This window comes from Anguilla rostrata, chromosome 6, assembly GCF_018555375.3.
Source record: "Anguilla rostrata isolate EN2019 chromosome 6, ASM1855537v3, whole genome shotgun sequence".
Taxonomy (NCBI): domain Eukaryota; kingdom Metazoa; phylum Chordata; class Actinopteri; order Anguilliformes; family Anguillidae; genus Anguilla; species Anguilla rostrata.
In genome coordinates this window covers 47,327-63,245 of record NC_057938.1, presented here as the reverse complement: position 1 = coordinate 63,245, position 15,919 = coordinate 47,327, and the positions used below count along the sequence as shown (strand labels likewise).

Sequence of the window (15,919 nt, the reverse complement as noted above, 5' to 3'; positions counted from 1 at the left end):
TACAATTAAATCCAAAATATGATTTAAAAAAATAAGCTGTCACAACTTTAAGATTGTAGGAGGTTTCTGTGATTGGTCCCAATGTGTGCTGTACAGTCAGTTTCTGTCTCACCATGCTGACATGCTCTCAGGTGTTCTCATGGTTATTCACTCTTTGCATTCATGAGCTCTGGTTTGTTGTCTCATGCCAAAACTTCTACTATTTGAATTTGTCTGTGCTCTGAAGATGTGACTCTTAGACACAGCCAAGCTGTGCTCTGAAGATGTGACTCTTAGACACAGCCAGGCTGTGCTCTGAAGATGTGACTCTTAGACACAGCCAGGCTGTGCTCTGAAGATGTGACTCTTAGACACAGCCAGGCTGTGCTCTGAAGACGTGACTCTTGGTCACAGCCAAAATACACAACCTGTTTAGTGGACCCACAAAATTCAACCCATCAGAGAAATAAAAAAGAAATAAACACCTTTTCTTTTGCACAAAAAATTCTAAATCTTAAATTCATCAGAATAGCTACCATTTACAATACTAACTGCTGAGCATATTCCCTCTGCTTCTCTGCCTATAGACATCATCAGTACACAATCTCTGTTTTCCTATCCTGCAGACCATTTCAAGTCAAATTTTGGATAATAATGAGTAATGAATTTCTGTTATGGTGCATTTTCAAATCTTGACCAAACGTGTCCTCAGAAGTCTCAGAGAGTTGTCAAGCAGTTTTGTGTTTGCTCAAAATTATGATGCATTGTCACTGTTAATAATTCTAGTCCTTTGCGATAGAAGACAACATTTACAAGAGACAAAAATGAAACCAGTAGTTTCCTTAATCAGCACAGTGCTCTCTCTTATGTGATGGCTTTATCGGTTGTGTCTGGCCATCGGGTATTCAGTGTAATGCAGTATAATGCAGATGATGATGATGTTGATGATAATGGAGAACAAGTTTCTGATGTTAATGTAACTAATGTTATAACAGTCATATTTTGCTTTTATTACACTGAGTGTGTGCATGTGCAGTGTGCACGTGTAGGTAGCAGTGTGTGCTGTAGGGAGATGGGAGAGTAAACTCTTCCTTTTCCATAGTTTAACTCCTTCCTGTTCCATGGTGGAACGCCAGAGTCAGAATGGATCCCTGTGGATCTGCCTGCACTCTGAGGGGTGAGAAGTGAAAGACCGTCCCCCTGGGTGGGTGGTGCAGGTGGGGGTGAAAGGTGCCCCCTGGGTGGGGGGTGCAGGTTGGGGTGAAAGGTGCCCCCCTGGGTGGGGGGTGCAGGTGGAGGTGAAAGGTGCCCCCCTGGGTGGGGGGTGCAGGTTCCAGCAGCTCAGTTGGGATCAGTGAGTCCCTCACGGTTCCCATTTCTGACACTAGTTGGGGTCACACTCTCCTTCTTTAGGACGGGTGTCTTTTAAGAGGGGGGTTTGGAGAGGGAAGTTGAGCACAGCACAGGGTCTTTCCTGTTAGGCAGCGAGTCCATGCCAGAGCCCATGACTGCAGGAAGCCATAGCTCATGGAGCCTTTTATTCTGACAAACTCTGAGTGCCTGTCAGGGCTGGATTTTACATAAACTTAAGAACAAAGGGCGGAAGCAGCATGTGCAGCCCTGCAGACGGTGGTGCTGCAGCCCACCATGGCCTTCCGTAATCTCCACACACAACACCTCTCCCTTTACCCACTGATTCATTCTCCAGACATGCACGGCACATTTTAGTTCTTGGTCAGTGAATCGGGTGTGGTGGGGAGATTCATGGCGTTTTGATGGTGATTCTGGGCGTTTTGATGGTGAGTCAGGAGGTTTTGTTGGTGATTTTGGGTATGTGGTGATATTGTGTAGTTGGTGAATTAAAATGGCATTTCAACAAAAACATTAGAAAAGTCCCCCTTTTATACACAGACTGACTTAATGAGTAAAATGGCCATATAATTAACTTAAGTAATCCCTGACAATGGCTGAACTGCAATGGCCCACAGAACGATAATGAGAAATATCAATGGGCTGGTATGTAAGAATAGCAGGCAGTTTTTTCTACAGTGGATCCACCTTTCTATGCAATATACTGCCATCCAGTGGCAGAAGTACTAACTGCATGCTATATTATACTTCGTTGACGGTATAATATTCTCACTGGATCATGCGAATATATTTCCCTTTGTGACTCCGGTTTTACCCTTCCTTGAGAAGTGTTCAGTGTAGTATGAACACACACACACATGCATACACACACACACACACACACACACACACGCATGCATACACGCACAGGCACACACATTCTCACTAAATCCCCAAAAAAGTTGTCTTGGTTAATTTTTAATTTAAAAAATATATTTTAAAAGTATATGAATGTTTCCCCATCTCTCAGGCTGAGAAACGTGTAACGTTTTACATTGTTTAGGGATGGCCGGTTCACTCGCAGTCTGGAGCTCATGTGGCCTGTTCTTGTTACTCCACCAGATGGCAGTAGAGTGCTCATTGTGGCCACTGCAACAACATCGCTCAGTGCAACTATTACTGTGCTTTGGTCATTGCCTAGCAACAGACATCTACATGACACATTTTATGAGCTGGACTGAACATTGTGTGGGTTCCATGGTTACTGGCATTCACTGAGGAATGCACTGACGGGGGTCACTGTAAACGCTCCGAATGCAACACAGCCTTCACGATTGAATATTCACCCACAAAGCTACATACTGAACAGACTTCACATGTGGGGGCAGTCTTTCTGGGCCTTAAAAAGGCATTTGACACTGTTAGCCTTAATATTCTTATTATTACAAAGCCACACCCCCAGGGCCCAAACCCCACCTCTCTGTACAAAGCCACACCCCCAGGGCCCAAACCCCACCTCTCTGTACAAAGCCACACCCCCAGGGCACAAACCCCACCTCTCTGTACAAAGCCACACCCCCAGGGCACAAACCCCACCTCTCTGTACAAAGCCACACCCCCAGCGACACAGAGTGTGGGTTTTTGTACTTGCCCCCCCACACACACACATACTCATGTATAGAAGCACATACACAAATACACACACATGCGCATACACACATTCATGCATACAGATGCACACATACGCACACACACAAGCACACAATCATGTAGGCTATACAAACACACACACACAGACACATGCACACACACACATGCACACATATGCAGGCACACACACATGCACACCCACACACACATACGCACTCTCACACACACACACACACACACATCCACACACACACACACTCTCACTCACACACACACTCTTGCAGAACTCCCATTCAGAGTGAGAACATTACAAAATGTCGCAAGCTAAACAATATAGCTAACATTATTTATTTAGCTAGTATGTATTCATCTAGTAATCAACAACATTGACCTTATGTTTTGTAGTGATGTAACTTTGCTAGCTGACGAAGTAAGCTACCTAGCTAGCTTCACAGAAACATAACGCGATTACCTTGCCAGCTAGCTCTATAGTTTGCAGAGACAGTTTTACCATTTTATTTATGCATCTCTGAAGCTGGTCATCTACCGGTTAGCTGCGAGTCTGTTTAGCTAATGTTATACTGGTAATGTTGGCTTGCTAGCAAACTTACTAGCTGCCAAAACTGCCTACCTAGTTACCAAAGCATATTAGCTACTATAGTGAATTTGTTACAGCCAACAAACAAAAAAGCAATAAAATTGAAGGCATACTATGCAGATTTTTTTATTTTAAACTATCATAAAATAAGTGAGCTCAAGCATATCTATGATGCACTGGAAATCTTTGTCTTCACACACTTTAGCTGAATTCATGCACCGGTTACCTGTATTTGTCATTCTAAAATGTGTTCTGGGTGTTTTCAATTTCAATTCAATTTAATTTCATTTGTATAGCACTTTTTAGAGAACTGTCACAAAGACACTTTACAGCAAGTAAGCAAGCAAGCAGTAGCAAGGCAAAGGACAGAGCAAAAAGCAAACGACAGACACCAGGCCTGAACCCCCAAATAGCAAGTACATAAGGACAGAACTCCCAGTGGGGAGAAAACCCTCCAATGGTGGTTTGAAAATACTTACCTGCAGGTTTAGAATTACAGAGTTGGCTGGATAACTTCGTGGAGTAAAACCCAGAACAGCTCTTTTTACTTCAGTTCATGTTCCACATTTGGGAGGGTTCCAGGGTTTACTCAGTGCAGTTATCCAGTTAACGGAGTAATCCTGCTTCGTGAAATGGGGCCCAGAATAGCTAAATACCAAATGATGAAAAATACAGTTACAACAGCACTACAGATTAGCTATCGTACAATGTCCTCATGCACTAAGGGGTGCACTCAGTGTAGTGATCATTATAACTCTGCCTAATTACTTTTACCATCTATATGGAATAGTTCAAAAATTGCTATTTTCAATATCTCTCTATTTTCACCACCTCACCATTTCGCTTGACATTTTGCTTGTAGCGCTTGAGGGTGTGGTATAGGTGGGTTAAGGATGAAGGAACACACTTTTTTGTTTACAAACACAGAGACCCTGTTTACACCTGGTTTTAAAATGTGTCTTGGGTGATCGGATCACAAGTGGACAACGTTAAATACAAGTGTAAACGACCACCAAGACGCATTGTGATCCGATCACTCAACCACTTGCCGAGGTGGTCTGGGACGCATTTGACCACATATCTTTTGTAGTGTAAACGCTAATGTGTCCTGATGCGTCCCCGACAAGGACGCAACAGGAAAATACATCATCAATGCTGAACGTGGTGGTTGTTTTGCAAGTGACTTTGTCCTGCCAATCTCAACAGTTGGAATAGCTTGTACATGTATATTAGTTCTTGAAACATTTTTGCTTTCTTAGCTAGCCCGTGCGAAACAAATCTGGCACTTGTCTGGCGGCCTTCTAGCAGAAGTGACGTAGGCAGTAACGAAATCTGAACACAAGTGGTCAGCTGGACAATTTAGAGACGCATGATAGGCACAGGTGTGAACGGCGATGTGTCTCGGCTGTCCACTTGTGTTCGGATCACTGAAACGCATTTTAAAACCAAGTGTAAACAGAGTCTACAAGGGCCGCAAAATCCTACATAGTGTACCGTTAAGTGATGATTAACGTTAGTAAAAATGTACTTCACTGAAATTGCATTCAATTGCATTAGCAATTCTCCTAGCAGTTACTGTAATAAAGGACACTTGTTTGTTCAGCTGCTGGACTGGTATTCTACTGTAAGCTGAGCCTTACAACAGTGTTACATCAGTGGGGGCTGTTTTTTGTAGCTTTATTATTTAAACGGTACAAATCATATTGCTTAACAACTTCAGAAGATACCAAGATACATTATGGTTAGGGTTAGGGTTATATTATTATTATATAACCCTATAATAATAATAATCATCATCATCAACAAGAAATAAAAGAAGACAATGCAAATTGAAAAAAAAACAATAGCTAAGAAATTAATTTTTTGATATTTATACATCAATTCACCATTTATTGAAAAAACACACAGCAAACAATAGCCTACAGACAATGAATTATTAGCTGTGTTTGTACAATAAAAGATGGATTAATGTATTGTGAATTAAAGATAAAGTCATATAGTGTGTTTACAATTAAAGTAAGTTCAAATTAACTTCCTAGGTGTTTCTGTTTTTTTAAATATTTATTTATTTATTTTTTATATTTATTTATTATACTGAACCCCCCATATTTGACAATGGACACCTAAAAACTATTTGGCCCCCTCTAAATGAACCCCTACCACTCACAGTAGGTCTTGGAGGAAGAAAGAAAGAAAGAGAGCTAGAATGACAGGAAGAGGTTCAGAAAAGAGCGAAAGATAAAGGGGGAGAGGGAGAGAGAGACCGAACAAGAGGGGGAGCCACAGAGAGAGGGAGGGAGGGAGAGAGGGAAAGAGCAAGAGAGGGAGGGAGAGAGAGAGTGAGGGGGGAGTGGGAGAGAGGTAAGGAGAGAGAGAGAGAAGGAAGGAGGCAGAGAGACTGAGGGGGGAGTGAGAGAGAGAGGGAGGGAGAGAGAGGGAAAGAGAGAGAGAGGGAGGGAGAGAGAGACACTGCAGTCGGCCTTTCTCTGCTCTCTGACTCCCATGTCCATATAAGGTAGGGTACCATGGCAACCGGAGGGTTTGAATAGCAGTGTCAAATCCCTGAACACACTCACACACACGCTCACACAGACACACACACCAGGAGGAAAGAGAGGGTGAAAGGAGGGAGGGACAGAGAGAAAGAGAGACGGAGGGCGAGGATACTGCGGGCAGCAGCCAGCCTAAAGCACTTTAATCCTCTTTCTCTTTGCGCTGGCCAGACCCGAATGGGGGGAGGGAGAGAGATAGAGAGGGAAACGGAGAGCAGGGAAGAGAGAGATAGAGAGGGAATCAGAGAGCAGGGAAGAGAGAGATAGAGAGGGAATCGGAGAGCAGGAAAGAGAGAGATAGAGAGGGAATCGGAGGGAAGGAAAGTGAGAGATAGAGAGGGAATCGGAGAGCAGGAAAGAGAGATAGAGAGGGAATCGGAGAGCAGGGGAGACCCACGCTGGAGCACTCACTGCAGCTCACAGGGAAACCGCTCCAGGGACCCAGGGAGCAGGAGCCATTTATTCTTCCTCTGTCTTCCTCTTCATCCTCATTGTCTCACCGCCACCGAGAGAGAGAGAGAGCTGTGGAGTTCCTTCAGCTATGATCCTGTTTAAGAGAAAGGGAGGGACAGAGACTGTTTTTCTCCCGCTCTGATGGTGAATCGGAGCTGTGCTGTTTTTTTTACCGTGGATAATCACAGCAGCTGCCGTGTTCGAGTTCTGCTGACCTGGAAGATAAAACTGTAAACAAGAGAAGCAAAAACAGAAAGTCTGCAGCCCAGGGGGATTGTGGGAAGGTGCCAGCATGTGTGGTGTGCTCTCCTGGCTCAGCTCTGTGTTCCAGAGGAGGGGGGTATCCCGGAACAGCCAGCCTGTGAAAAAAGGCTGTTCCCACACTGCCTCCCTCCCCAGGTCTGACCGCGCAGCTGGAGAATAAAGGGACGGTCCGTGTGCACCCTCGCCTCTCGCGGTAAGGAGCTGTAACCGCGGCAGCAGGGCTATCTTCTGCAGTTTTAGCGGCTGTTTTATGTGCTGCTTGTTCTCTGAAGTGGACAGTGAGCAAGCGTTGGGGGTGGGGGGTGTTTCTGCCTGCTCAAACTGAAACTGGTTCAGCTGGTTTGGGGGCGGAGAGAAACACTCGGAAAGTCCATTTTTTACGCTTATTGTCAGAGGTGAAAGGAGAGAGCGAGAGAGAGAGGGAGGAGACTTTCTCTGCCCGCTTTCAGAGGGGAGCGGAGAACAGGAGAGTGTTTCTGTCTTGTTTTTCTGCAGGAGAGCGTGTGGCGTGCTCTGGGAGATTTACTGCTTCCTGTGAACCCAGCCGTGACTTTGAGACGTCTGAAAAGACGAAGAAGAGAGAGAAAGAGAAAGGGAGAGAGAGGGACAGAGTTCCTGCAGGGGAAGCGTTTCCGGGTCGCCACAGTGCAGGGGAAGCGTTTCCAGGTTACCCCACTGCCGACAGAAGCGGATTTGATCTGAACTGTTTACTCTTTACTCTTTATGATTTTCCATATCCCCAGAAACAAACTGTTTATTTTTTTTCCATATGGGGATATTCTCTTGGTTTGAACTTGGTCTGAAAATCATCACCTTTTTTTGCTGACCAGAATAGCATCCTGAAGACCGAGGAGCTGAAAACCTGGAACTTAAAGCTGATTGTGTGCAAGCTTGCTGCATTCCCAGTGAGAGACAGCAGGGCGCAGGGCAATGGCCATGGTGACCGGGGGGTGGGGCGACCCAAACGGGGACACTAATGGGCTGGGGGGGGAGAAGGGGGGATACCTGCATGGAGGGGAGGGGGAGGAGTCTCCCCAGGCAGGGGGCAGTGACACAGAGCTGGGGGAGGATGATAAGGCCTGTGTAGTGGACTGTGTGGTGTGTGGGGACAAGTCCAGCGGTAAACACTATGGCGTCTTCACCTGTGAGGGCTGCAAGAGCTTCTTCAAGAGGAGCATTCGACGCAACCTCAGCTACACCTGCAGGTAAGGGCGCTATATCAGCTACACCTGCAGGTAAGAGCGCTATATCAGCTACACCTGCAGGTAAGACACTATATCAGCTACACCTGCAGGTAAGACACTATATCAGCTACACCTGCAGGTAAGGCACTATATCAGCTACACCTGCAGGTAAGACACTATATCAGCTACACCTGCAGGTAAGACACTATATCAGCTACACCTGCAGGTAAGGCACTATATCAGCTACACCTGCAGGTAAGGCACTATATCAGCTACACCTGCAGGTAAGGCACTATATTAGTCATGCCTGCAGGTAAGACACTATATCAGCTGCACCTGCAGGTAAGAGCACTATATCAGCTACACCTGCAGGTAAGAACACTGTATTAGTTATACCTGCAGGTAAGAGCGCTATATCAGCTACACCTGCAGATAAAGATGTTTTTTCTGTGGTCTAATGGAGCAGGCATATGCTTTGTCTATGATTGGTAATGTTTCTGACATCTGTTAGCTGTTCATATCAATATTTATCTGTCAGGACTATGCATCTTGCCTTGATTCATGTTTAAAAGAGGGTTCCATGTGATTAAGCAATTGTTGAATATTGCAGCTGGTCTGTGCAGTAAACAGACTCTGCAGCTGGTCTGCGCAGTAAACAGACTCTGCAGCTGGTCTGCGCAGTAAACAGACTCTGCAGCTAGTCTGTGCAGTAAACAGACTCTGCAGCTAGTCTGCGCAGTAAACAGACTCTGCAGCTAGTCTGCTCTCTCCCTGATTGGCTGAGGACCTTGTGGAGATGGGGCGGGGGGGGGGGGGGAGGAGGCTGGTGGTAGCCGGTCATGCTGATGGTGTGCTGGGCTGTGCTACAGGTCTAACAGGGACTGTCAGATTGACCAACACCATCGAAACCAGTGCCAGTACTGCCGACTGAAGAAGTGCTTCCGGGTTGGAATGCGCAAAGAAGGTAACTGTCTCACCCTGCACTTATACACATACATACACTCATACACACACACTCATACACACTGACTCACACACACACACACACACACACACACTCATACACACTGACTCACACACTCATACACACTCACTCACACACACTGACTCGCACACACACACACTCATACACACTCACTCACACACAAACATACACACTAACTCACAGACACTCACTCATACACCCACACACACACACTCATACACACTGACTCGCACACACACACACACACACACACACACACACTCATACACACTCACTCACTCACACACACACATACACACTGACTCACATGCACACACACACTCATACACACTCACTCACACACTCAGATGCACTCACTCACACACACAAACACACACTCACACAAACACTCACACACTCAGACGCACTCACTCACACACACACACACACACTCACACTCACACATACACACTGACTCACACACACTCATACACACTCACACACACACACTCACACACTAACACTATCATTCAATCAATCAATCAATTTTTATTTGTATAGCGCTTTTAACAAAAGAGCTTTGTCACAAAGCAAAGCACTAATGTTGCCTAAACACTGGCCAGTAGCACTACTTGAACATATTTTGCCCTCCTTAATAATACAAAATAATATGTAGCGATGACAAAATGCCCCGCATTAATGAACCGCCACTGAGGCCTAGATATATATGAATATCAATAAGAAGCAGGAGCACCCTTCCTCCCCAGAACAGCTTCAGTCCTGCTTGGAATGTTGTCATACAGGTTCTGATCTGTGTGTAGAGGAATATGAGCCCAATCTTCATGAAGGAAGCCTACTTTTACTCTGCACTCCAGAACTTTCCGTAAAGGGTGAACGGTATTTAGATCTGGTGATTATGGAGGCCATGTAAGGCATTTAACCTCTTCCTAGTGTTCATGAAACCACTCATGAATGTTTAGCAGTATGTATGGAGGCAATATCATCATGGAATACAGGAACATCACGCTTCTTTGGACTGTCTGTTGCTTTGGAAACTGACATACCAAAGGGCTAATCTGACCTCTCTTATGACTGGCACACACTCATACACGCACACACGCTCATTGGCGTTAGTGAGTGAATGCGATGATAAGAATATTTTCGGTTACGCTGACCTATAAAACGCTATTCCGAAAGCAAAATTAGACATGTTATACATCGTTAGAAAGCTTATACCTACTAACGAATTGTCAATCAAACCAGACTGTTCTAAAAGGGCGACAACGCCGTAAACGCCACATGTGGTATTATGCACAGCTATTTTGGAAGGTACCCAGGCATCACAAATGCATGTATATTTCACAAATGGATTGTCCAAGACAATATATGACCACGCAGTCTCAAAAGGGATATCTCTACGCGTAAAACCAATGGTAAGGTTATGTATTTATTCAATATTTAGTCCCAGATATTGACTGTAGAATGACATGGTATCATTTTTTAAAACTTTGTCTCATTTATTTCGTTATTCAGTGAGCAGAATTTTCACTGCTGTATTGGCATATCTTAGGGCTATTGTCGGGTTTATCTTGTTGCTATGACAGAATACGATATTTGAGTGGCATTTTTATTTATATTAGCTTCTCTACCGACCTAGCTTATGGAAGAAGACGTGAAGAGACCGGATGCGGAGTCACAAAACTGATGTAATGTGAAACCAATCAGTGAATACCTACGTCATTAAGTCCGCCCACCCGAACGGTTCTGCTGCACTGAGCACGGTTGTCTAATCATGCTGGGCACGGTTTGTAAGCGTTCCGCGCCAAACCGTTTCCAGGAGGAAACACCATTGGAACCGTTCCGCTCCATGCTCAGAACCGTTCGCCCCTACAGTGGAAAAGGGGCGTATCACTGAACTGTCGTCCTGAAACGTACATACAGAGATTTGCTAGCATTGGAAATTCATTACCCAGTTATCCATGATTCCCAAGTCACTTCCCTGTAATTTCCTGGTTAGTGTTGGTCTATTGCTGATCCAAGTTGGGCAGTGATAGTATACCAGCTTTATCAGGCTAATAAAGTGATGGTCACGTTGGTAGACCTGTCAGTCATTCAGCATTCCGGGCTGCCATGGTTACTGGCCCGTGCTGGTTTTTCTGCAGGGATATCACTATAAATGGGCTTCATTAGCCCTATAAGGAGCTGTCAGTTACTGAGCTGTCTGAACAATTCAAAAGATTTGGCTTTCAACAAAAAAATACAATGACTGGTTGAGTGAGTGACAGTGAGTCAGCTCCGCCCCTCTCTCTCTCAGGACTGCATACAGTATGTCATTCAGAGCAGGCCAGTCCCAGCCCCACACAGCTGCTGTTACTCCATTTCTTCATCAGCCAAGTAGTGTGTCTTAGTTTCCTAAACAGTTGGTATTTTTTAAAAGTCAGATGAAGCAGATAATTGAGCTAATTATAAATAATTAAGAACAGAAGACAGAAAGTCCTGCCCTGTGAAATCCTGAAACGGACCAGCCTTTGCTGTGCACCGCTGCTTTATGAAGTCACCATTTAAAATTTAGTTTTTACAGTAGAGGCCTGAAAATGACGAAAGAGCATTATGGAATTAAGCTGTTTCAAAAAATGCTGCTTAAAATATTTTAGCAACTGTTGAGGAAAAAATCAAACAATAAATGTGTAATCTCCCAGTTTTTAACCCAGTTCATTAACTCAGTTTTGGGCTTTTCTCTTTCCCCTCCCCCAACCCCCCTCCCCCCCCAGCAGTCCAGCGTGGGCGTATCCCTCCCTCCCACTCCAGTATCAGCCCCTCCTCCACCCCAGGGGGTGCGGTGGGAGGATCAGTGGGCGGAGCGGGAGTGGGCGGGGCTGGAGTGGGCGGGGCCGAGTTTATTAACGGCCAGCCGGTTTCGGAGCTCATTGCCCAGCTGCTGCGGGCGGAGCCGTACCCGCCGGCCCGCTACAGCACACAGTACGGCCAGCAGGGCGGCGCTGTCATGGGCATCGACAGTATCTGTGAGCTGGCGGCCCGGCTGCTGTTCAGCACCATCGAGTGGGCCCGCAGCATTCCCTTCTTCCCCGAGCTGCCCCTGTCCGAGCAGGTGGCCCTGCTGCGGCTCAGCTGGAGCGAGCTCTTCATCCTCAATGCCGCGCAGTCTGCTCTGCCGCTCCACGTCGCACCCCTGCTGGCCGCGGCCGGCTTCCACGCCTCCCCCATGTCCGCCGAGCGCGTGGTCTCCTTCATGGACCAGGTGCGCCTGTTCCAGGACCAGGTGGACAAGCTGACACGGCTGCAGGTGGATTCCGCAGAGTACAGCTGCCTGAAGGCCATCGCCCTCTTCTCCCCGGGTCAGTCACACGCTCTTACAGGCACCCCTTCCACACGCGCCAGCATACATTCTCTGCCTGCTCAATAATAAAAATGATAGCAGTAATAATAATAATAATAGTAAGAATAATAGCAACTTCAAGAGGCAGAGGTAGAGGTAAATGTGACAACCCTATATAATAGACATTTTTGGAAAGGCTAATGTATCAAGTGCATATAGTAGGGGTCTTGGTAGTACACTAAAATATGACAGTTGTGACATAACAGTTGTAAAGGTCTGGATTATGAAGGGGCAAAATGGATGACCTGATGTGGTGATGGCCATATGATATTTAGCACCCTCAGCTGGACAAGAAGTGCAAATGCAACCTCAGAAATTTCCTTGATTAAGCTGTGAATGTCTCATTAACATTAAATGAGATTACTGGCTGGTTTGTCAGATTATAATTGCTGTTCTGATTCCACTGTGAAATGAGTACATGATCTGAATTATTTTAATTCTATATTTAATTCCACAAGTGCCACATGAATACATATTTAATGTGAATCTTCAGAAGTTCTGGCAAATATGATCCAGTCACAACAACTTTAGCAGGGAGTTACTCCTCCGGTTTAGACATGTGAAGTCAAGCCCAGCTCCAGTTCCAGAAGAATGGTATTTAGTAGAACCACTGTGGCTAATGTGTCGCCAGTTTAAAGACAATTCTAACTGTTAGCAGCCCCACTGTGGCTAACGTGTCGCCAGTTTAAAGGGAATTATAACTGTTAGCAGCCCCACAGTGGCTAACGTGTAAACCGTTTAAAGGGAATTCTAACTGTTAGCAGCCCCACTGTGGCTAACGTGTAAACCGTTTAAAGGGAATTCTAACTGTTAGCAGCCCCACTGTGGCTAACGTGTAAACCGTTTAAAGGGAATTCTAACTGTTAGCAGCCCCACTGTGGCTAACGTGTACACCGTTTAAAGGGAATTATAACTGTTAGCATCCCCACTGTGGCTAACGTGTAAACCGTTTAAAGGGAATTCTAACTGTTAGCAGCCCCACTGTGGCTAACGTGTACACCGTTTAAAGCGAGTTCTAACTGTTAGCAGCCCCACAGTGGCTAACGTGTAAACCGTTTAAAGGGAATTCTAACTGTTAGCAGCCCCACTGTGGCTAACGTGTCGCCAGTTTAAAGGGAATTATAACTGTTAGCAGCCCCACTGTGGCTAACGTAAACCGTTTAAAGGGAATTATAACTGTTAGCAGCCCCACAGTGGCTAACGTGTAAACCGTTTAAAGGGAATTCTAACTGTAGGAAGCCCCACAGTGGCTAACGTGTAAACCGTTTAAAGGGAATTCTAACTGTTAGCAGCCCCGCTGTGGCTAACGTGTAAACCGTTTAAAGGGAATTCTAACTGTTAACAGCCCCACTGTGGCTAACGTGTAAACCGGTTAAAGGGAATTCTAACTGTTAGCGGCCCCACTGTGGCTAACGTGTCGCCAGTTTAAACGAAATTCGAACTGTTAGCAGCCCCACTGTGGCTATTGTGTAGTCATTTAAAGGTAAAGCCCTGCTAAACTCAATCCTCCAATATGGCAATGTGCCTACTGTGTGTAGCCATCATAATGGTGTGTGTGTGTGTGTATGTGTAAAATATTGTGCATGCGTCTATTAGTATGCATAATTCCGCATGTGTGTAAGGCTGTGTGTGCATAGTATTGTGTGCAACTGTGTGTGTATTAGTGTGTGTAATGCTGCGTGTGTGTTTCAGATGCGTGTGTAACGCTGTGTGTGTGCATGCGTGTGTAACGCTGTGTGTGTGTGTTTTAGATGCGTGTGTAATGCTGTGTGTGTGTTTCAGATGCGTGTGTAACGCTGTGTGTGCATGCGTGTGTAACGCTGTGTGTGTGTTTCAGATGTGTGTGTAATGCTGTGTGTGTGTTTCAGATGCGTGTGTAACGCTGTGTGTGTGCATGCGTGTGTAACGCTGTGTGTGTACATGCGTGTGTAATGCTGTGTGTGTGTTTCAGATGTGTGTGTAACGCTGTGTGTGTGTTTCAGATGCATGTGTAATGCTGTGTGTGTGTTTCAGATGCGTGTGTAACGCTGTGTGTGCATGCGTGTGTAACGCTGTGTGTGTTTCAGATGTGTGTGTAATGCTGTGTGTGTGTTTCAGATGCGTGTGTAACGCTGTGTGTGTGCATGCGTGTGTAATGCTGTGTGTGTGTGTTTCAGATGCATGTGTAACGCTGTGTGTGTGTTTCAGATGCGTGTGTAACGCTGTGTGTGTGTTTCAGATGCGTGTGTAACGCTGTGTGTGTGTTTCAGATACGTGTGTAACGCTGTGTGTGTGTTTCAGATACGTGTGTAATGCTGTGTGTGTGTTTCAGATGCGTGTGTAATGCTGTGTGTGTGCATGCGTGTGTAATGCTGTGTGTGTGCATGCGTGTGTAATGCTGTGTGTGTGTGTTTCAGATGCATGTGTAACGCTGTGTGTGTGTTTCAGATGCGTGTGGGCTGACAGACCCTGCTCAGGTGGAAGCACTGCAGGAGCGTGCTCAGGTGGCTCTGACGGAGTACGAGCGGGCGCAGTATCCAGGGCAACCGCAGCGTTTCGGCCGTCTGCTGCTGCGTCTGCCCGCGCTGCGAGCCGTGCCCGCCTCGCTCATCTCTCAGCTCTTCTTCGTGCGCCTGGTGGGCAAAACGCCCATCGAGACCCTCATCCGGGACATGCAGCTATCCGGCAGCTCCATCAGCTGGCCCTACATCCCGGGACAGTAACTGCCCAGAACAAACCCACTCCGACCACACCCAGACCAACCTTCCCCACATCAACCGCGCCCACACCGACCACACCCACACCCACCACGCCTACACCAACCACACCCACATTGACCACGCTCACACCCACCATATCTACACCAACTACTCCCATGCCCACCACACCCACACCAACCACACCCACCACACCTACACCAACCACGCCCATGTCCACCACAGCCACACCATCCACGCTGACCACACCCACACCGACCACGCCCACCACATCCACACTGACCACACCCACACCAACCACGCCGTCATCAACCACACCCACACCCACCACACTTACACTGGCCATGCCCACCACACCCACGCCCACCACACCGACTACACCAACACTGACCATGCCCATGCCCACCACACCCACCACGCCCACACCCACCACACCCGCACCAACCACACCCACCACACCCACACCAACCACGTCCACACCCACCCCAACCACACCCACCACACCAACCACATCCACTATGCCCACACCAACCACGTCCACACCGACCGCACCCACCACACCCACACCAACCATGCCCACTCTCACCACTCACTCTCAGAAATCTGGTACTGCTGACCACTTTCTGGGCCTGAGACAGAGAAGGAGAGAGAAAGAAAAAGGGAGGGAGGCAAATGGGGTGAGAGAGAGCACACATGGGCTGTGTTGAACGTGGTGTTGTGGACAATCGAAGGCTTTATATTTCTGTGTTTTGGGGGTTTCAGTGGTGATGAGGAAAACTGGGCCGCAGCTGCTCAGAGAAAGAGGGAACTTAAATATTATTTTATTTGCTTT

The 15,919-nt window shown here is 46.5% G+C and overlaps 1 protein-coding gene and 1 long non-coding RNA gene across 4 annotated transcripts; one reads left to right on the top strand and one right to left on the bottom strand.

Moving 5' to 3' along the window:
• Nucleotides 1–3,035: 3,035 nt before the first annotated feature.
• On the bottom strand, nt 3,036–6,649 carry LOC135258078 (uncharacterized). The gene is made up of 2 exons (XR_010330854.1): nt 6,541–6,649; nt 3,036–4,225 (listed from the first exon to the last, which is right to left on the bottom strand). It is a non-coding gene; the product is annotated as an uncharacterized LOC135258078 (long non-coding RNA).
• nr2f6a (nuclear receptor subfamily 2, group F, member 6a) lies at nt 6,065–15,236 on the top strand. 3 transcript variants are annotated; one of them, XM_064341283.1, is made up of 5 exons: nt 6,066–7,039; nt 7,342–8,051; nt 8,900–8,994; nt 11,766–12,350; nt 14,819–15,236. In XM_064341283.1, the coding sequence occupies exons 2-5, from the start codon at nt 7,777–7,779 to the stop codon at nt 15,091–15,093; spliced, it is 1,230 nt and encodes a 409-aa protein (XP_064197353.1). In that variant the 5' UTR covers nt 6,066–7,039; nt 7,342–7,776; the 3' UTR covers nt 15,094–15,236. The 3 variants fall into 3 exon arrangements, with proteins under 3 accessions (XP_064197354.1, XP_064197353.1, XP_064197351.1); XM_064341284.1 differs by having other exon boundaries at nt 6,065–8,051; nt 11,769–12,350; XM_064341281.1 differs by having other exon boundaries at nt 6,066–8,051.
• Nucleotides 15,237–15,919: the final 683 nt, after the last annotated feature.

Coding starts and splice junctions, on each gene's coding strand:
- nr2f6a (XM_064341283.1), top strand. CDS start 7,777: ATGGCCATGGTGACCGGGGGGTGGGGCGACCCAAACGGGGACACTAAT. Junction 8,052..8,899: donor AACCTCAGCTACACCTGCAG/GTAAGGGCGCTA, acceptor GCTGTGCTACAG/GTCTAACAGGGACTGTCAGA. Junction 8,995..11,765: donor GGTTGGAATGCGCAAAGAAG/GTAACTGTCTCA, acceptor CTCCCCCCCCAG/CAGTCCAGCGTGGGCGTATC.